At 40.4% G+C, this 16,827-nt stretch overlaps 1 protein-coding gene across 2 annotated transcripts in view; it reads left to right on the top strand.

The window, feature by feature from the left end:
• The window catches only part of SCAPER (S-phase cyclin A associated protein in the ER), a 136,209-nt gene that overhangs the window by 85,830 nt on the left and 33,552 nt on the right, over positions 1–16,827 (top strand). For both annotated transcript variants that reach the window (XM_041427672.1, XM_041427671.1), the window contains exons 24-26: positions 194–309; positions 7,610–7,733; positions 14,155–14,384. In XM_041427672.1, the coding sequence (XP_041283606.1) occupies positions 194–309; positions 7,610–7,733; positions 14,155–14,384 (470 nt within the window). The remainder of the gene's footprint in view (positions 1–193; positions 310–7,609; positions 7,734–14,154; positions 14,385–16,827) is intronic.

A 16,827-nucleotide genomic window follows, 5' to 3' on the forward strand; every position in this document is an offset into this window, starting at 1 on the left:
TTCAACTCCTGCTGTAGAAAGCCTCTTCCTTGTGCTTGAGCAGTGAAATGCTCTTTTTCAAAGGTGTCCAATGTGATAAATAAATTGGTTAAGGACTTTCTGCAGTGACAGAATCCACAAGTGTCAGAGGTACCCTTTATGTAGACATTTCTTTAATTTCTGTTGCTTCTTTTGTGTGTTTGTGTTTCTCCAGAACACAGCAGATAAAATTGCATTCCGGGCTGCAGGAGGACTGACTGCTCTGGAAAATGTTCTTCAGATGGTGACTTCTCCCACCAACCTGAATGCAGCTGCCCGAGTTCCCTTGAAGTGAGTTTGATGGGTCCTTCACCTGCACTTAGAGTCACTGGAATATTCATTTCATATCTGCTGCTTCACTGCTTCTTCTTCTCCTAGTCCTGTGTTGGACTTCAGAGCAAAAAACTCTGCTGTTCTCTATGCTGTGGAAGGTGAAAGACATTTCCACTCAGCCTGTGGTTTCCTAACTTGGTGGTTTTAGTTTGAGCTATGATATATTTGAGCAGCAGCTAATTGTGTAAGAATTGAAGAGACAAAACTGTGTTTTAACAGAGGAGGAGATACATGTCTTTTGAAGTTAGTCTGCAGAGATCTCTAGTGGGAAGCGGGGGAATTTTTAAAAGGGTTGTAATTCACTGGAATCTGTCTGCTTTTAAAATTAAATAGTTGTAAGATACTGATAGCTGAAAGGGCGCCTACAAACAGGTAAATCAAAATTCTTGTGGATTAGGGAAATTCCTCTTTACAGAACAGAAGAATGGAAGGGTTTAAATGCCTAATCCCTAAAAAAGAAGGTGGTGACTAAGCAGAATTCCTACAAAGCCTGGTACATCAAAAGTGTGCTCTTTTCCCTAATCTCTAACTGTAGGAGCTATACAGTCAAGAGCACATAGGTGCTTTCAGAGCACAGCTAGGCATGGTTTTAGTACAAACCCAGGATATCCTGGTCTATACCATTGTCATTGTTTGTAGATATTTTGTAACATTGGTGTAATTGTAATTTAGGCACTACTGTAATTTAGTGTGAGAGTTTGGATGAAAACTGGCCGATAATACGTTATGGGACATCAGTGTGAAGTGCTAGGAAAGAGCACTAAGGAAAAAAAACATTTTTAAATATCTTGACTTTGCACTCCTAAGAGAATAAATAAAATTCCTGCCTTTGCAGTCGTGCCAAATGCAATTGCTGCAGGTCCAGCCAGCTGCACTGGTGAGCAATCCTGAGGTGGGCCTGTGGGGAGCAGCTCATGGACAGCCTTGGGGCTTCTTCATCTGTAGAGTCTCTAATTTTGAGTGATCTCATCAATGTGGGATAAACTTCACTAGGGACAGGAGTGCACCGTCTGCCCACGTAAAGCCTAGTTTAAACTGAGCTTCAAATTCTTAGAATGTGCACAACCTGTACATCTTTGATTTTTGTTCTTTCCTTTTAAGAATAGTCTTGTTTTGGTAACCTTTGTTGAGAAGGTTTGAGAATATTGTGTTTACATTACTGAAAACATGGTGTTTGAAGTTTGTGAGGCAGTTTGAGGATGTATTAGGTCTTGAAGGAGTTTGTGTGCTGATAAATAAAGCCCCGTGTCAGCCACATTTGTGTAACAGAAATCACATCCAAACAGGTGATCAGAGGTTCTCCTCTCTCTGCCAGTCACTCTCACAGCTCTTTCTGACCAGTGGTCACTCAGATTCCTGAGCCTGTTCATGACTGAATTATAAAAAGAGTTTTTGCATCTTTGAAAATTTTTCTAAACGTTGTTCTATTAACACAGATTTTCCACTAGCTGTATTTCCCAAGGAAGTACGGGGGCAGAAAAGAGATTAATAGAAACTGTTCTGACAGCATTGTTTGTTAAAAACATCTTCTGAAGAACTTTGCTCCACTCCAGAAATACAGCATTTCATTCAACTTCACAGCAAATTGCAGTCTCCAGTTTGTAGGCACTTGAAAGTATGGAAGCTGGGAAGTTATCCATCAGCTTGCACGTAATTTGACACAGGATCCTGCTCTCTAAAGCAAACTGCTCCTGCAGGGTTGGTCTGTGAGAGTCTGACTTAGGGACTCTGGAGTCAGCTGGAAGTGGCCCAAGGAACTTGGTCTTGCTGCATGGGATGCAGAGGCTCCTCTCTTGGTATTTCTGTGGCCTTTTTGGTGGGGAAGAATGTTCTGTGCAGAATCTACACCTGAACTGTCGAGAGCAACAATAGTTCCAGAGGGTGAGACTTGGTATGAGTAGTTTGAACCAGGCACAAACCATGTTCATGGTCATGCTATGGTCTCACTGAATGAATTGAAGAAATTTTTCGCATACAGATTGTTCAAGGGAGGTTCAAAACCAAGGGCAATCATAGAATACGTTTAATTCTTTAAATGAGGAAGAAAATTCAGATCACATTTCTCATTTAATGTTAAAACAAGTTTGAAGTTACTTTTCTTTCTTTTGTGCAAATGTCATTTACATCCTGATTTCTTGAACTTTGAATCTAGTGAAGGAGCAGTTTTTCTCTGGCAATTTTCTCTGTTTAAAGACAAAGCAAAGCCCTGTGGAGAGAAGTTGAATGAAGACCTTTCATGAATTGCCCTCCAGTCTTCCCTCAGCCAAATATGCTTTGCTAAAGGACACTACTGTACTTCAGATTGTTTGTGGCTTCTTGCAATGTTTAACTATTTGTGCTCATCTTAAATTGGGAATTTGTCTGTTGCTTTGTGATGGGGATAAGCTATTTACAAGTAGGTGAGGAGATTACATGGGCTATTATCTACATCTCTCTTTCCCCAAAACCCTGGCTGTATGGTGCAGCTCAGAACTTTAATCCCATGTCCACAAGATAAAGCTTTATAATCAGAAGATTTAACAATATGCGTGTTGTTTTGTACCACTGTCCAGCTTGGTGGTCAGAGCAGCAGGATGGGAAATGCTGTGAGGAGGATGTGACATTTATGAGACAGATGATACATTTGGTGTTGGGGCAATTTTCCTCCCCTTCAAATAAATCACTGGAAAAGGGGAAGAGAAAGTGGGTTATAGTAAGTTTTGGTTTTGGTGTTAACATAAAAATTAATGTCCAGCCATATCATTTCTCAAAGCAGCATTTTGTAGTGTTCCAGGATTTGTCTACTTCTCCACAAAACAAGACATAGTCAACAGAATTTGTTAAGGTTTCAGAGCCCAGTGATACTCTTCTTGTACAAAAAAGCAAATGGGAGCTGCACAGCAAAACAATTGAACGCCTTCAGATGAGGAGCAGAAGATGAGTCTCCTCCCTGGGCTGCCTTGCAATGTGCAGCTCATTTACCAAGACGTGTTGGTAACAAACCTGCTAACAAATGAGGCTTGTAGGGTTTGTTTAATTGACATTTGGGAAATGCTTTGACTTCCTTGAGTGATGAGTATTTTAAAAGAGAAAGTGGCAGTAATTGTGTAAGGAATAAAGTTGGACTTCTACAAGTTAAGATGGGATTGAAGTAAAGTTTAATATATCTTCTATTTTCTTAAAGTTTCTTGCATAATTTATTTAAGGCAAACATTATCAGGGTAAAAAAGCTCAAACCATAATTACATACATAAAAAGAAGAAATTAGTGACCCCATAATATTTTGGATAGCATTGATACAAATTACATTTTTTAGTAAGAACTCTTTTGAACTAAGAGCTGGTCTTATATCTTGTTCTTTGTAATTTTTACTTGTGTTTGGGAACATACACTTCTTAAGCTGCAGTGTTGCTGTTCATGCAGTTTTATTGTTGTTTCAGTCTATATTCTTACCTTGATGGGTCCTTACCCATTCCACTCTACAGCCATTTTGTGCACCATTTTTCAGTAACGTTTCACCTCCCACTTCTTTGCAGCTGAACAGGTAATTACTGATCCCCTTCCCCATCAGACTGCTGCATAATATTCAAACTGGTTAAAAATGAGCAATGTTCTACTGAATTAACACATCCTAAATTTGATAACGTTTAGTGTTGTATTATTGCACTGCCATACTGAGCTTTTAGGGCTATTCATTGATAATCAAAGCATGTTCATTTGTAATATCAGAAGTTGTAAGAATAGGGAAAAGTTTTACACTTGAAACAGGTAAATTTTTGTATGTTGATGATGCCCTGGTTTTTGTAAAGCATAAGTTTAGTTCTTGCCTCTGGGTGCTGATGCACTATCATGGATTAGTCTTCCATGATTACATACTGTTAATGCCCCAGTATTTTTAATAAAAGTTAAAGTTTGTCAACTTGTTTATATCAGGCAAATTGAGGAAATGAAGATGAGCTAACATTAAAAAATAATCACATGCAGATATATAAACTGTTGAGATCTAGCTTTATTAAAATGAATCCTCCTCTCCTCCTCCTTCATATGAATGTAAAATAAACGTAACATACATATGCGTATTTTGTCTAGTTTAAAGGCAGATTTCTTTTTTGGCTCCAAGCTTGTGTACCATAAGGAGGTTTTTATAATTGGATTTACTCTGGAGGAAAGCCTTGCATCCGAGGGCAGCCTGGCCGTGGGCTGGAGTGAGCATGCAGGGGCCAGAGCTGGAAAGCTGATTTGTGGCTGTGATACAAAGTTTAGAGCAACATCCGTAATCAATAACCTCCTGCTTTGCAGGGCCTCCTGCTCCAGTCCTTCAGCTGCCTCTGGCATCTCTGGAAATAACACATTAGGAATTGAGAGCAGTTATTTTCCTCCAGAAGGGAAGAAGAGGCTGGGAAGTGCTTTGGGTTTTCCATCCCAGCGAGTTGAAGGAGTGGTTGAATAAAGTTGTGGCTCTGCCGTTCGCAGCCCCTCGCTTGTCTCAGTGGCCTTGTGCAGAAATGGTGACAGTTGACAGCTGTTGTTCTCTTTAATAAGATTAAAGTAAAGAAATTAGTTGTGCTGTCTCTAATCTGCCATTTAACACTGCCAACCACCTGGGGACACTTCTGTGTGACACTCCTGGTGCTGGATTCCAGTCAGGCCGCGGAGCCGCGGCAGAGCTGAGCACGCCGTGATCAGAATGTGCTCAGACGAGCTGCTGTTAGCAAGCTCATGGTATCAATTAAAGGAACCCTCTTTATTGCTGTGAAAAATTCATTTGGCATCCATTTGCTTCCAGCACCTTTTCAAATGCATTATCAGAGTCTCTGGAAGCACCAGTACTCTTTGTGACGTGAGGGTCACTTGGGAAATACAAAAGCGTGATGCATTCGTACAGTGGAATTTGGTCTTTAGATGAAGTGGGAAGGTTTTGTGTTTTCAAGTGTAAAATAAATTATCCTCTTAGGAATTAGGAATCCCATATATCAAAAAGCATTTATTGCAGTGAATTAACTAAATCACCTCAGAACTCTGAAATGCTGTCAGAATTAACCTACAAGTTCATATTTGACACGTTGGATGAATTATAATGTTTATATTTAAATAGAATTGATCTTTATTTTAGAATAACTGATAAAATGTCAGAAGCTGATTTAAAGCATCTTCTCAACAGAATATAGATACTACCAATATAGTTTTTTCTCTCTCCCCCTCTAAACATACCTACGCAAAGGAATAATCTTCATGAAAGATAGAAGGAGGTGCCTAATGAAAATATTTTTCAGCATTACTGAGAGAAGGGAACTAAATCCCCTTCTGTGTCAGGAGAGGAAGAGAGAACAGTGTTGCAGACAGATTTGTAAAAACGCATGTGAAGCATCCTGCTTCGATTATCTCTAGGTGTTATCCTTGTAGGGTAAAAATTAAGTGAAATGGATGAAAATTAATCTGCCTTTGGTCAATAAGTAATTACCTAATATTGTTTTCATGTCGTGTAAGCTGCAGATTGAAATTGATTTAATTAGGCAGTAGTGTAAAATTAATTACCAGTACAGTTAAGTTACTATAACTAGTAATATGGTGACACTCAGAAAAGGAGGGAAAGTATAAATATTCATTCACTTATTTTCTGAATTCTCCAGCTGAAGAGAAGACAATCCAGCCATACAAATGAGAAAATTTTGCTCCACTCTTTCTGGCCTCTGAGCATTTCCAGCTTTCCTTTGCTTGAGAAATACAATGTATGTGAGAGGCTTCCAGTTCAGCTCAGGGGAGCCAGGCTGAGTGAGCAGATGCCACAGCAATGAGCCCAGCAACAGCAAAGCCACAGTCCTTATTGTGTAAATAATTTTGTTGTTCCAAAAAGTATTTTAGGAGAAAGATAAAGTGTAAAACTCAGCTCCAGAAGTATGCTGAGTTAGTCTGCAGCTTGTTCTGTTAAATACCAGCTTTGATGGTTTCAGTGCAGTAACTTGGTGTTTGTTGCAGTCCCACTTTTGTATGACCTTTCAGCAGTGCTCATAATTTATTTTCTTCTTCGGAGCTTATTTGAACTTAGTCACATTTTTTTCATATGTTGAGAAAAACTCAACAAAGTGAAAGTTCTTTTTATTTTAGTTTACTTTAAAGCAACAGTTTGAATGTCTAGCCATCTGTGTTTATTGTTGGATGTATTCATGACGCATTTGTGTTGTGTGTCTGTGTGTGTGTTTGTGAGGTAACAGTGATGGCTTTTGTAGTAAGCAAAGCTCAAGAAACAAACTTCTTGTTTATTCTGGAATAGGGTTCTCTTGGTAAGATTAATCTTCTCTATGAGAATATTCTCAAGGACTGATCCCAGCTTCCCTGCAAGGCCTGTTTTGAGGAGAGCACTTTAATTGGAGCAGATGGAAATCACTGCCCATGGTGCAGGGAGCAATTGTACATGTGCTGGTTTTTTTTGTTGTTGTTCCCCTTGTTGTGTTGCTCCCCTTGCAAAGCTGTGCCCTCTTCCCCCAGCCACAGGTGGGGCTCCCCAGTGCTGCTGGAGCTGCACATCAGCACTGCAGGCTGTGAGGGGAGAGGGGACAGTGGAGCTGCACATCAGCACTGCAGGCTGTGAGAGGAGAGGGGACAGTGGAGCTGAACATGAGCACTGCAGGCTGTGAGAGGGGAGAGGGGACAGTGGAGCTGCACATCAGCACTGCAGGCTCTGAGAGGAGAGGGGACAGTGGAGCTGCACATCAGCACTGCAGGCTGTGAGAGGAGAGGGGACAGTGGAGCTGCACATCAGCACTGCAGGCTCTGAGAGGAGAGGGGACAATGTGGCACCAGAGCATCTGGGCCAGGCCTTCCACCTGCTGGGTTTGCCAGCTCCTTGGGCATCCATGTCCCTTGTGCTGGAGCACAGGCCCTGCTGACCTGTCAGATCTAGGAATTGCTGTCAGATACTTCACACAGGGCTTGAAGGTCCTGCCAGGACAGAGTTTGGTGTGTTCTGTGGCTGTAAGCTGCACACAGAAATACTACCTATCCAAGTGATGGAATTGGCTGATACTCTGCATCACTTTCGGTCAGAGTTTTGAATATAAAGTCTAGTACCCATAGAGTCTGTGGCTTCTGATAACTATGGCTTTACTGTTTTAAAGTTATTGAATTGATTTCATTTAAGGTATTATTTCTCTTTGGAATCCCAAGTTAAAGAAAATAAATGTGTATTCCTGCAAGCTTCTTTATTGATACTGCCATTTATTTGCTTCTAATTTACTGAAGTAAGTAAAATTCTAATTTTTCTTCCCTTCTGACTTTCTAGGTCACTGTGCAGTGCAGTAAATGTTTACAGCCTCACCTGTAGCAACTGCATAGAAAACTGCACCTATGTCCTCTTCAGTAATAAGATAACTTTTCTGATGGACCTGTTGATACACCAGTTTACGGTATGTAAAATAACTCCTTTAATTTGTAAATTTTTGCATGCTTCACAAACATGTTAAAGTATTTAGAGTATAAGAACATCAGGAGGTATATAAGAATAAAGGCTTGAAAGAATAAAATTAATTTATTTTTTGTATTTGGTGGCTGTATCTACTGTACTCTGTAGAAATTGATGTATTTGCTTCTACTAATGACTTCCGCAAAAGCATGTGTACCACGAACCCCATGAGTGGATATTGTTCTATCTTTTTCTGAAGTTGTTTTCTTTAATTCACCCTATAGGAATATTTAGAGTTTAGACCACAATGAGTTGTGACTGTGTGTTTGATTCTTACTTGTTTCAGTGTCATGAATCTAAGTCAGGTCAATACATTGCCAGAGTCTTGATTTGCTGAAGTGCTTAAATAGGACTCTTTAGCAATGAAAGTTTTAATTTTCCAATGTTTCATTTAATTTGAAATGTCATTAAATATTTTATTTGAAAACTCATTTTTAATTCATAGTGACCTGCTCATCATAAGATATTTAGTCCTGGTTTTTTACTTATAAATTGTGTGTATGTATTTTCATGAGCCAAGCAGTTTGTTAATTGAAAAGTTATGTACATACTTTTAATAATTTAAGCGACGCTGTTCGAATCAGCAGCCGTAGGACAGTGACGAACACTTCCAAAGGCTCGTCCGAGCTCTCTGGCACGCGGCAAAGCGGAGCGCAGCCTGCGCTCTGCGGGCTGGCTGCAGCCGCGGCTCTGCGGGAGCGCTGCGGGTGTCAGGGCAGCGCTGCGGGTGTCAGGGCAGCGCTGCGGGTGTCAGGGCAGCGCTGCCTCTGGGGCAGGCTCGGGGATCACCCGGGGAATCCTCGGGCACCTCACCGGGACCAGGCTCGCTGTGCTGCCGGAGCCCGCCGGGCAGCGCTGCGGTGTCCTGCTGGAGCACAGAGGGCATTTCTTAGGCAGGGCTGGCCACCTAGAGCTCGGAGATACTGCAGGAGGAACGTTCGCTGCACTTAGAGCTCTTTTCAGTCGGTTGCCAAATACTACCCTTGAATTGCAGCAAAACTGTAATTAAAGCTTAATGTTTCCCGTGATCCACAGTGGACTTTTCTTTCCTATACAGAAAGTCTCTTATGTTCTCTTCATGCAGAATTGGCCCTTAAACTGGGATATCTTCATAGTTCCATGAAGTGCACATTTGAGTACAAAACCCAAAAACACTGCTGCTTTTCTAACCCTGATTTTTCTCTCTTGAAAATATAATAAATCAGATCAAGTTTGAATTTTTCTTTTTTTTTTTTTTTTACAAAAAAGAAATGTACAAACTGAGAGCAGCTCTGAATACCAAAATACTAAAATATACCCCCAGAGACTTTTAACTGCCTCCACTTTTCCTGGCTGTATGAGCCATGTGATGCAGCCTTTGCCTATGTCATGTGCATTTCCACTTACTGTTGGAAAATAAAGCCCAAAGTAATACCAGGAGTAATAAATGAGAATGTATATTTGCAAGGTTTTAACAAATTATTAAACAACTACACCAATATTTGCTGAACACAGAAACAGTACTGTTTGGAGAAGCATTCAGTATAATCTTGAATACATCCAGTATGAACCTTATTTCCAACCAGTTTCATGTGGATTTAGTTTTGGTTTGGGTTGGTTTGTTGGGTTTTTTTGTGTTTGTCGTCCAGCCTGTCCTGGTCAATACTTTGAAGTATCCTGTTCAGACCTTTCTTTGCCTCCTGCCTAAGGTAGGAAACCTTCTGTAGCCTGACTTACCCTGTTACCTTCCTCAGCCTCCTTAGCTCTGGTAATGCCTAAATCAGTGTCTGTTGAGGATAACAGGAGTGTTTCCTGATTTCCATGATTAATGGATCAAACCTTCCCACCTGCATTCATCCAGGTCTTTGCTGGAGTTGGAGCTTTGTTTATTTACTGCTGTCTCTGCTCTTCTTTGTCTACTGTAGCCAGAAGATAGTTGCACAATAATTGCAACTTTTCCAGTTTTCTGTTTTGGAAGGCTTCATACCAACAAAACCAAGTCATTAATGGAGCTGTAGGCATGTAAGGATCATTTCATATTTTGAGGGTTTTATTTCCAGTCAAGTGACAGCTGTCATGTATTTTCCCCAAAGATGTCTGAGAAGCCATACATCTAAACCATACCTGTCTGTGTGATACAATGATAGATCCCTGTGATTATTTTTAAGGCAATCTCTAAAGGAATAGAATCTGAAAATTCTAAGTAAGACATCATTAGTGAATGTGCAATGAATGTTAGGTGAGGTATCCATCAAACAAATGTAGGAATCAAAACCCAGTTGCTGGTTACTTTTTTCTTCTCCAAAATACAGTGCTTAAATTTGAACCATATTTTAGGTTAGTGGCTTATGAAATTTTACTGGGTTTAAGTTAATCTGGTTATCTAGTCACAGGAAAGTAATTTTTCTCCTCCACTTTTTGCCTGGAATGTGCTGCCATTTAATTGGGGTTCTTCAGAATGAGAGCATACATCCTATTGCAGTTTCTTCACCATTTGTGGTCAGTTTTTTTTAGTCTTCTGTGCTGCATCAAATAAGGCAGCTCCACATTAGCACTGATGATAACAAGAACTGTGAAATCCAAGGCCCATCTGTGCTGCTGGGCTCTTCCAGTCCATTTTGAAATTACATGTGTCTCCACAGGGTTCAGCTGTGTGGCACTGACAGTTCCCTCAGTCCCAGTAACAAGCTGTCCTGGGGTGACTGTATGATGCTCCTATCCCCATTGGTCTGTTTAGCCCAGAAATAGGTTTTGCACCTTGAAGACTGGTTCTGAGAGCAGAGGGGGGAGAGAAGAAGTGCACAGTTTGTTTCTAGAAACTGCACTCACCCCTCCACATTCCGGCTCCTGGACAGACAGCAGGACAGAGCTCTCCTTTGCTTTTAGTCAGTGTTTAGCTGGCTGAGGCAGAGAAGTTCCCTGGACTGTGGTTTTTCTTTTTCTTTGGAGCTGTTCAAACCTGCTCTGGCCTGAACACCAGAAGAGCACCAGCAGCTCTTACCTGTGGCCCGCCGGACCGGGCCTGGGCCGTGGCATTTCCAGAGCCAGAGGGACTGACAAGGGACTGATAAGAGACAGAGTGAGCCGAGCCACAGCCCACGGAGGGAGTGTGTCATCTCTTCAGAGCAGCAATACGTTTTATTCTTTAATATTGCTCTTTTTTTTTTTGTGCTGGTGAATGCTTTGCCTGTTAAATAAATAGTTTTTTCCACTTTTCTCCAAGGAAATCTCTTCCCGAACCAGTTGGGGGAGGGGCTGCATGAATTTGCATTCTAGAGGAAATCCATTTAGAGGTTTTCTCCCAAATTTTCCCTAAACCAGGACACAAGCCCATGTGGAGAGTAGTAAATCCTGAAAACAGGGCTGGAGTAGAAGAGGTAATGACATGCTGAAGTGTTTAGCCGTAGGGAATTTAAACTGAAACCTTCACTTGCACCATCTCAAGGCCATGCACTTCCTGATCCATTTCCATTTCTTTGCTTCACTAGTTACTACACAGAGAGTCTGACAGCCTGCTGAGACTTCTGAGGTGTACTTTTCAGTATTTTTGAGGCAAGCCCAATGACTACACATGCAAAAAGCACAAAATCACCCTTGGTAATAGGAGAATGATATGAAATAATTGACCAGATGAAGAGAAATTTTGTGCTTCTAAAGGTCTGAAGTCTTTCAGTTTAGGTTTACCAACTCTACTTGAAATTCTTCATGGCTGTGGAGGACTATGCCTTTTATGAAATAAAAATATGAATGAATTGTCAGTGCTGGAGCTCTACGTTGCTAACTGGAAATGTTTGGTGTTTTTTGTTAGCACAGAAGGAGAATGTGCTCTGATCTGCAGCGGTATTTTGGTGATGTGAGTCAGAACAGAGGAGCATTTTCAGCTATATTAAATGTGTGCCTAAGTGCTTTACTGGACTGGGGCCATATTCTGCAGCATCTTACAGGATTAAGCCCAAGATGCTGGGCAGAGCTGAAGAGCTTATGGCAGCTCTGCACAGGCATGGGAACCCCTGCACAGAGTGAATTCTCCAAGGAATAGTTTATCATTTGTGTGGAGTCTGTACCAGAGACTGACTTAAAGAAAGAAGGACTCTCTATTAGGCCCAGCAAAGTCAGCCATCAGAAAAGCTAAAATAGCATTGAGGTGTTGGATGTGTCAGATATCTTGTGTGGAGTCTGTACCAGAGTGTTCCAGTTCAAGAACTGACTTAAAGAAAGAAGGACTCTCTATTAGGCCCAGCAAAGTCAGCCATCAGAAAAGCTAAAATAGCATTGAGGTGTTGGATGTGTCAGATATTTGGACAGTAGTTACACATTTCCTGATTTTTCCATTGTGATTTTAAAATGTTTTATACCAATTAATCGAAAAATCTGTTTAAGTGTTTAATCACACCTGTAGATTTGTGTCATATAAACTGTTAAACCTCAGGAATGTGGAATGCTGTTACATTACCCATTCAAAGCTGATGTTCAACACAGCTTCTGTGGATGTCATTAACTCCTTGTGTAATTGACACAAAGAAACCAGAGCTTGAAAGCTTTCATAATTACACTATTAAATCTTAAGATTTCTTACCCCCTTGCTTGATATAATAATCAACAAGCAAGCACCCCAATTAATTTTGCTTCTGCAAGCACACCAATTAATTTTAAACATAAATCTCTACACACTTTCACACTATCCCATTAATTATTTCTTCAGTAAAAGAGCTGATCTGTTGTCACTCATTTGAGTTAGTATAAAAGGAGAATATTCAAGGAATTCAGTTCAAATTTACCTGTTTTCTATCAAGCAGTATTTCTTTTTATCTATTGTTTGACATGACACTGTGTAAAAAAACACATTCGTTCTCACTTCATATTAATTAACACACACACTTTTCCAAAAAAAATTGAACATGAAATAAGCTCTGCAGTAAATTACTCTAATAAGTGCCAGCTCTATTTATTTTACAAATGAGGAAGAGCAGTTTTATTTTAAAGCATGAACTTTTATAGCTAAGGACTATATACTTAGAAAATATATTTTCTCCTATGTACTTTGAACTGGAAGACAAAAACAGACATTATGCACTCATAGTACTGCTCATTACAGCAAACCAAAGGCTCTGCTGGAAGATATTATTAAATCTTTTAAAAAATACCACATATAATTTTTTATCTAAGGTGAAAAAAGCAGTAAGTAGCATTTGTTAGCAATTTTTAAAACTTAGTGTTCCGAGCAGAAAGTCACCACATTTGAGTTGATTTACACATTGCAAAGCTCAGTCCATCTGTCTCAGTGAGCAATTGGCATCATTAGGCAAGAATTATTTTAGTCAACAAATGTTACTGGAGCAACCTAGCATTGTTTTTCCTATTGAACTTGAATAAGCAGCTAAAGACTTCTCACTTGCTCTCTTGGCTCAGCACCAGAAACAGACCATTACAATGAGTTTTAAGTACCAGCACAAGGCTCAGAGCTAATGAATAATAAAGAAATGTGCATGTTGTTCTTTGTCACCAAGTGTCACCAAATCCCTCCTGATACCTATACGAGGAGGAATGCTCTTCTCTGGCCTCGCTCGCATATACTGAGTGTAAATGATTTTAACCTGGAAGGAAAATGGCATTTCAGCCAATATTGATCCCCAATGCCTGTGTCAGCCCTCAGGCTGTGGCAGAGCAGAGGGATGTGGGTTTGGCCCAGCAGCATCAGCCATGGGGATGTTCCAGGAGCCCCGAGCCCTGACTGCTGCCAGTGTCTGCCTCGAGCACTGCAGGACTTCACACACACTCCACTTACTGTTGGATGGTAACAGGGCAGGATTTCAGCTGGAATAATTACCTTGGACTGCAGAAATGGAAAAATGAAATGATTTTTTTTTAAATTATGTTCTCCATGAGTAATAATCTTCCAGATCTGTATCCTGCATATAGATATGTCTTCAGATTTACATGCTGTACAGCTCAACTTCACCTTTTTAGGAGTGGGATCTACTTAAATGATTTAGAAAAATGAGATTCCTCTGAGGTCTCAGAGAGAACTGGGTGTTGTGCTTCTGACATGATTGACAGGTGGGTGACCTCTGATGGGCAAGTGCAGTGGTCACTGGTGATGTTTTATGCATAAGAACACAATCATACTAATGGCTTGCTCTGCTGCTATCAGGCTTCCTTGCTTCTCAGACATGGCATTTTTTTGACTTCATTTATTCTGGTCCAGTTTGGATAATGTGCTTTACCTTACTGTGTACCTGAAATGGTTTCATGTCCATCAGCACTGCTAGAATGTTACTTTATTATTACTTCCAGTGTAGGCCTGTACAAATTTGTAAATGTTTCTCTACAAACTTGGGTTGGTTTTACTGAATTCTGGATGTTTGTGTTCTTTTCTCTTTACTTAGGTTAGTGTTCCAGATGACCATAATGCTACTGCAGGCAGAAGTGTAAATAAGCAGGTATTTGAAGGTTTAACAACAGGACTTCTGAGGGTAACTGCTGTGATTTTCAGATGTCTCATCTCCAGCTTCCCAGATGGAAACAGTCACTCTTCTGCACTGAAGATATTACAGGAAGTGAAAAGTAAATCCTCACAAGTGGAAGCCTTCAGCAGCAGAGTCCAAGACCTAATCAGGTTTAAAAAAAGATGATGAAACTTATTCTAAGTATTCCTTATGAGAGAGAAAGCAAATTGCATTGATTTAAGAGAGAAACAAACTGCTTTAACCTTGATGCAGTCAGAGTAGTTTGTGTGGGTAGTCAAGAAGACTACTGAAATACTATATTCTCAATCAAAAATGTTCTTCAAAAAACTGCAGACAAAGAAATACAGAAACCCAGGATTCTTTTCTTTTTGGACTTGTTTTTTATGTTCTTTCCATTTACTTTAACTCCTGATTACCTAGGGGCTAGCTTCCGTATATTTTTCTCTCTGTTCTCTGTGCCAGCCATGTGTGCCCATTGCCTGTGGTCTCTCATGTCATGCATACATTCATATAAGCTGGTAAAAATACATACATTTCCTATTATAAAAATCACCCAGTCATTCCTAGAATCTGATCTTATCATGTAGCTTCATTTTTATAACTGAACCTAAATATATTAGTGCATACATAATTAATACATATTTTAAATATACGAAACTAATATATATCCAGCAGTATACTAGACTTGTTAAAAGTGTACAGTTTCACTGTAAACTATATAAATAGTTATCAATAAATTATCATATACATAGTCACCAGTGTGTCTTCAGCCCTCTGAAGAAATTAAGTTCTTCTTTATATGCTACTGAAAACATGTCACAGTGAGCCTTCAGAGGTTTCAAAGTCTGGTATGATGCTGATGGAGACAAAGAGGACATCTGGAGGAGAAAAGCAAAACAAGCAGTTGTCATAGATACCAGTGACCTCTAAAACTTCTGTGTTCTCATGTAACTCTCCTTCTCCCCAAACAGGTTTTGATAGAGTGTGAAATTTCAGGATGTTGTATTCTGCAATTTATGAATGGGAGGGTGGGAGGTCTGTGCTGAGCAGACATCTGACACTGACTGGGCCCAGCACAGGCAGACCCTCAAGATAAGGAGAGACATGAGAATCCGAGCAGGTCCCTCACCTGAGGCACTTTAGGGGATCTGGTTATAAATGGGGAATGAAAGGCATGATGACAAGGTAATGGTGCAATTAGGAAAAAAAGAGAGAGGGCATTTTAAACCAGTCAAAACCAGACAAATTCTGTCATTAATGAGAATCTTTCACCTCCAGGTCATTGTATTGAATGTCATGGGGAGTTGATTAAGTGAGAGTTTTAGGAACATGGGCGAAGAAAGAGGAGCACTGAATCCTTATTTTTTTTTTCTATTTGGGACAATTAGACCTGATGCATAAACACCAATTATCTATGTGCTGTCTGGGTATTAAAAGGGTAGCCAGGTTATTTCAGCTGTGCTCCTGTGGCTAAAAAGAGATGGAGGCAGTAGATTAGAGAGCTTTGACATTCCACCTGTGTGTGTGCTCAGTTCCTCAAGGAAAGGAGTGCTCAATGCATCTTCCTGTTGTCTCCAAATGCCAGTGAAGAACAGTCCCAGCAGACTGAAAGCTCTCATCCATTTCCTCTCTGCCAGAGGAGCAGCTGCTCTGTGCCCAGATGTGGGTGGGAAGGAGGGGGACAGTGGACGCACTGCAGGTGTCACACTGTACAGATGCTGCTAGGGAAGAGAATGCTGATGAGAAAGGTTGTGCCTTTTTGTGAGCCACCATCTATCAGTATTAGCTCTATTTTATTTAGTTCTTCCTCTTCCCTCCTATTTCTCAGAGCTGTTTCCAGCACTCAGCATTTCTCTGACTGTGATGTATCTAACACCCAGCTCTGTTCCTGGAATTATTCTGCTAATGCAGGAGAACTTGTTTATCACCTGTGTGACCAGGTGGATTGCTTAGATCAAAATTGGCAAGAATCTTAATGCTAGTAACCTTTCATGTTGCTAAATAGAACAGGCAAATTTACCTGCACAATGAATGTGCACTTAAGTAATCTTTGTGCTTCTTTATGTGTTTTTAACTGCCGTGCTTCAGCAGCTCTAAAAATCTTCTGTGCTGCAGTTCGACTGCTTGCTTTATATCCAGTGTATTTTTATTCTTAATTTCTTCCAAAAGCTTTGTGTCACTAGGGTGGACAGTGGCAGAGAAATCTGTCTTTGAGCAACAGCAGTGTCTGAAAAGGATGAGGTTTTCTTCCCTAGTGTCAAAATCCCCTCTTCTTTCAAAATCAGACTGTAGGACATGTTGTGAGGGAATAGTTATTTTTAATAAACAGTTGTACTTCTGTGAGAAGCATTATCTTATTAATAGTCTTTATTGACTAGAATCAATATTACTTAACAATGTGCCCTATTGAGTCAAGTTAGGGTGGTCTAGTTAAGTCTAGTAAACTTACAGCCAGTGATGTTCCCTTCTCCAGGAGCCTCTGTTCTTAGAGCCACCTCTGCCAAGTGCACTTGAGGAGCAGCTGCTGGGACAGTGCTCAGGAGCAGGAGGGTTGGGGTAGGCATTCAGGGTAGGAACAGGGGATCATTTGTT

The sequence above is a fragment of the Onychostruthus taczanowskii genome, unplaced genomic scaffold (assembly GCF_017590055.1).
Source record: "Onychostruthus taczanowskii isolate IOZ18803 unplaced genomic scaffold, ASM1759005v1 scaffold118, whole genome shotgun sequence".
NCBI classification, from domain to species: domain Eukaryota; kingdom Metazoa; phylum Chordata; class Aves; order Passeriformes; family Passeridae; genus Onychostruthus; species Onychostruthus taczanowskii.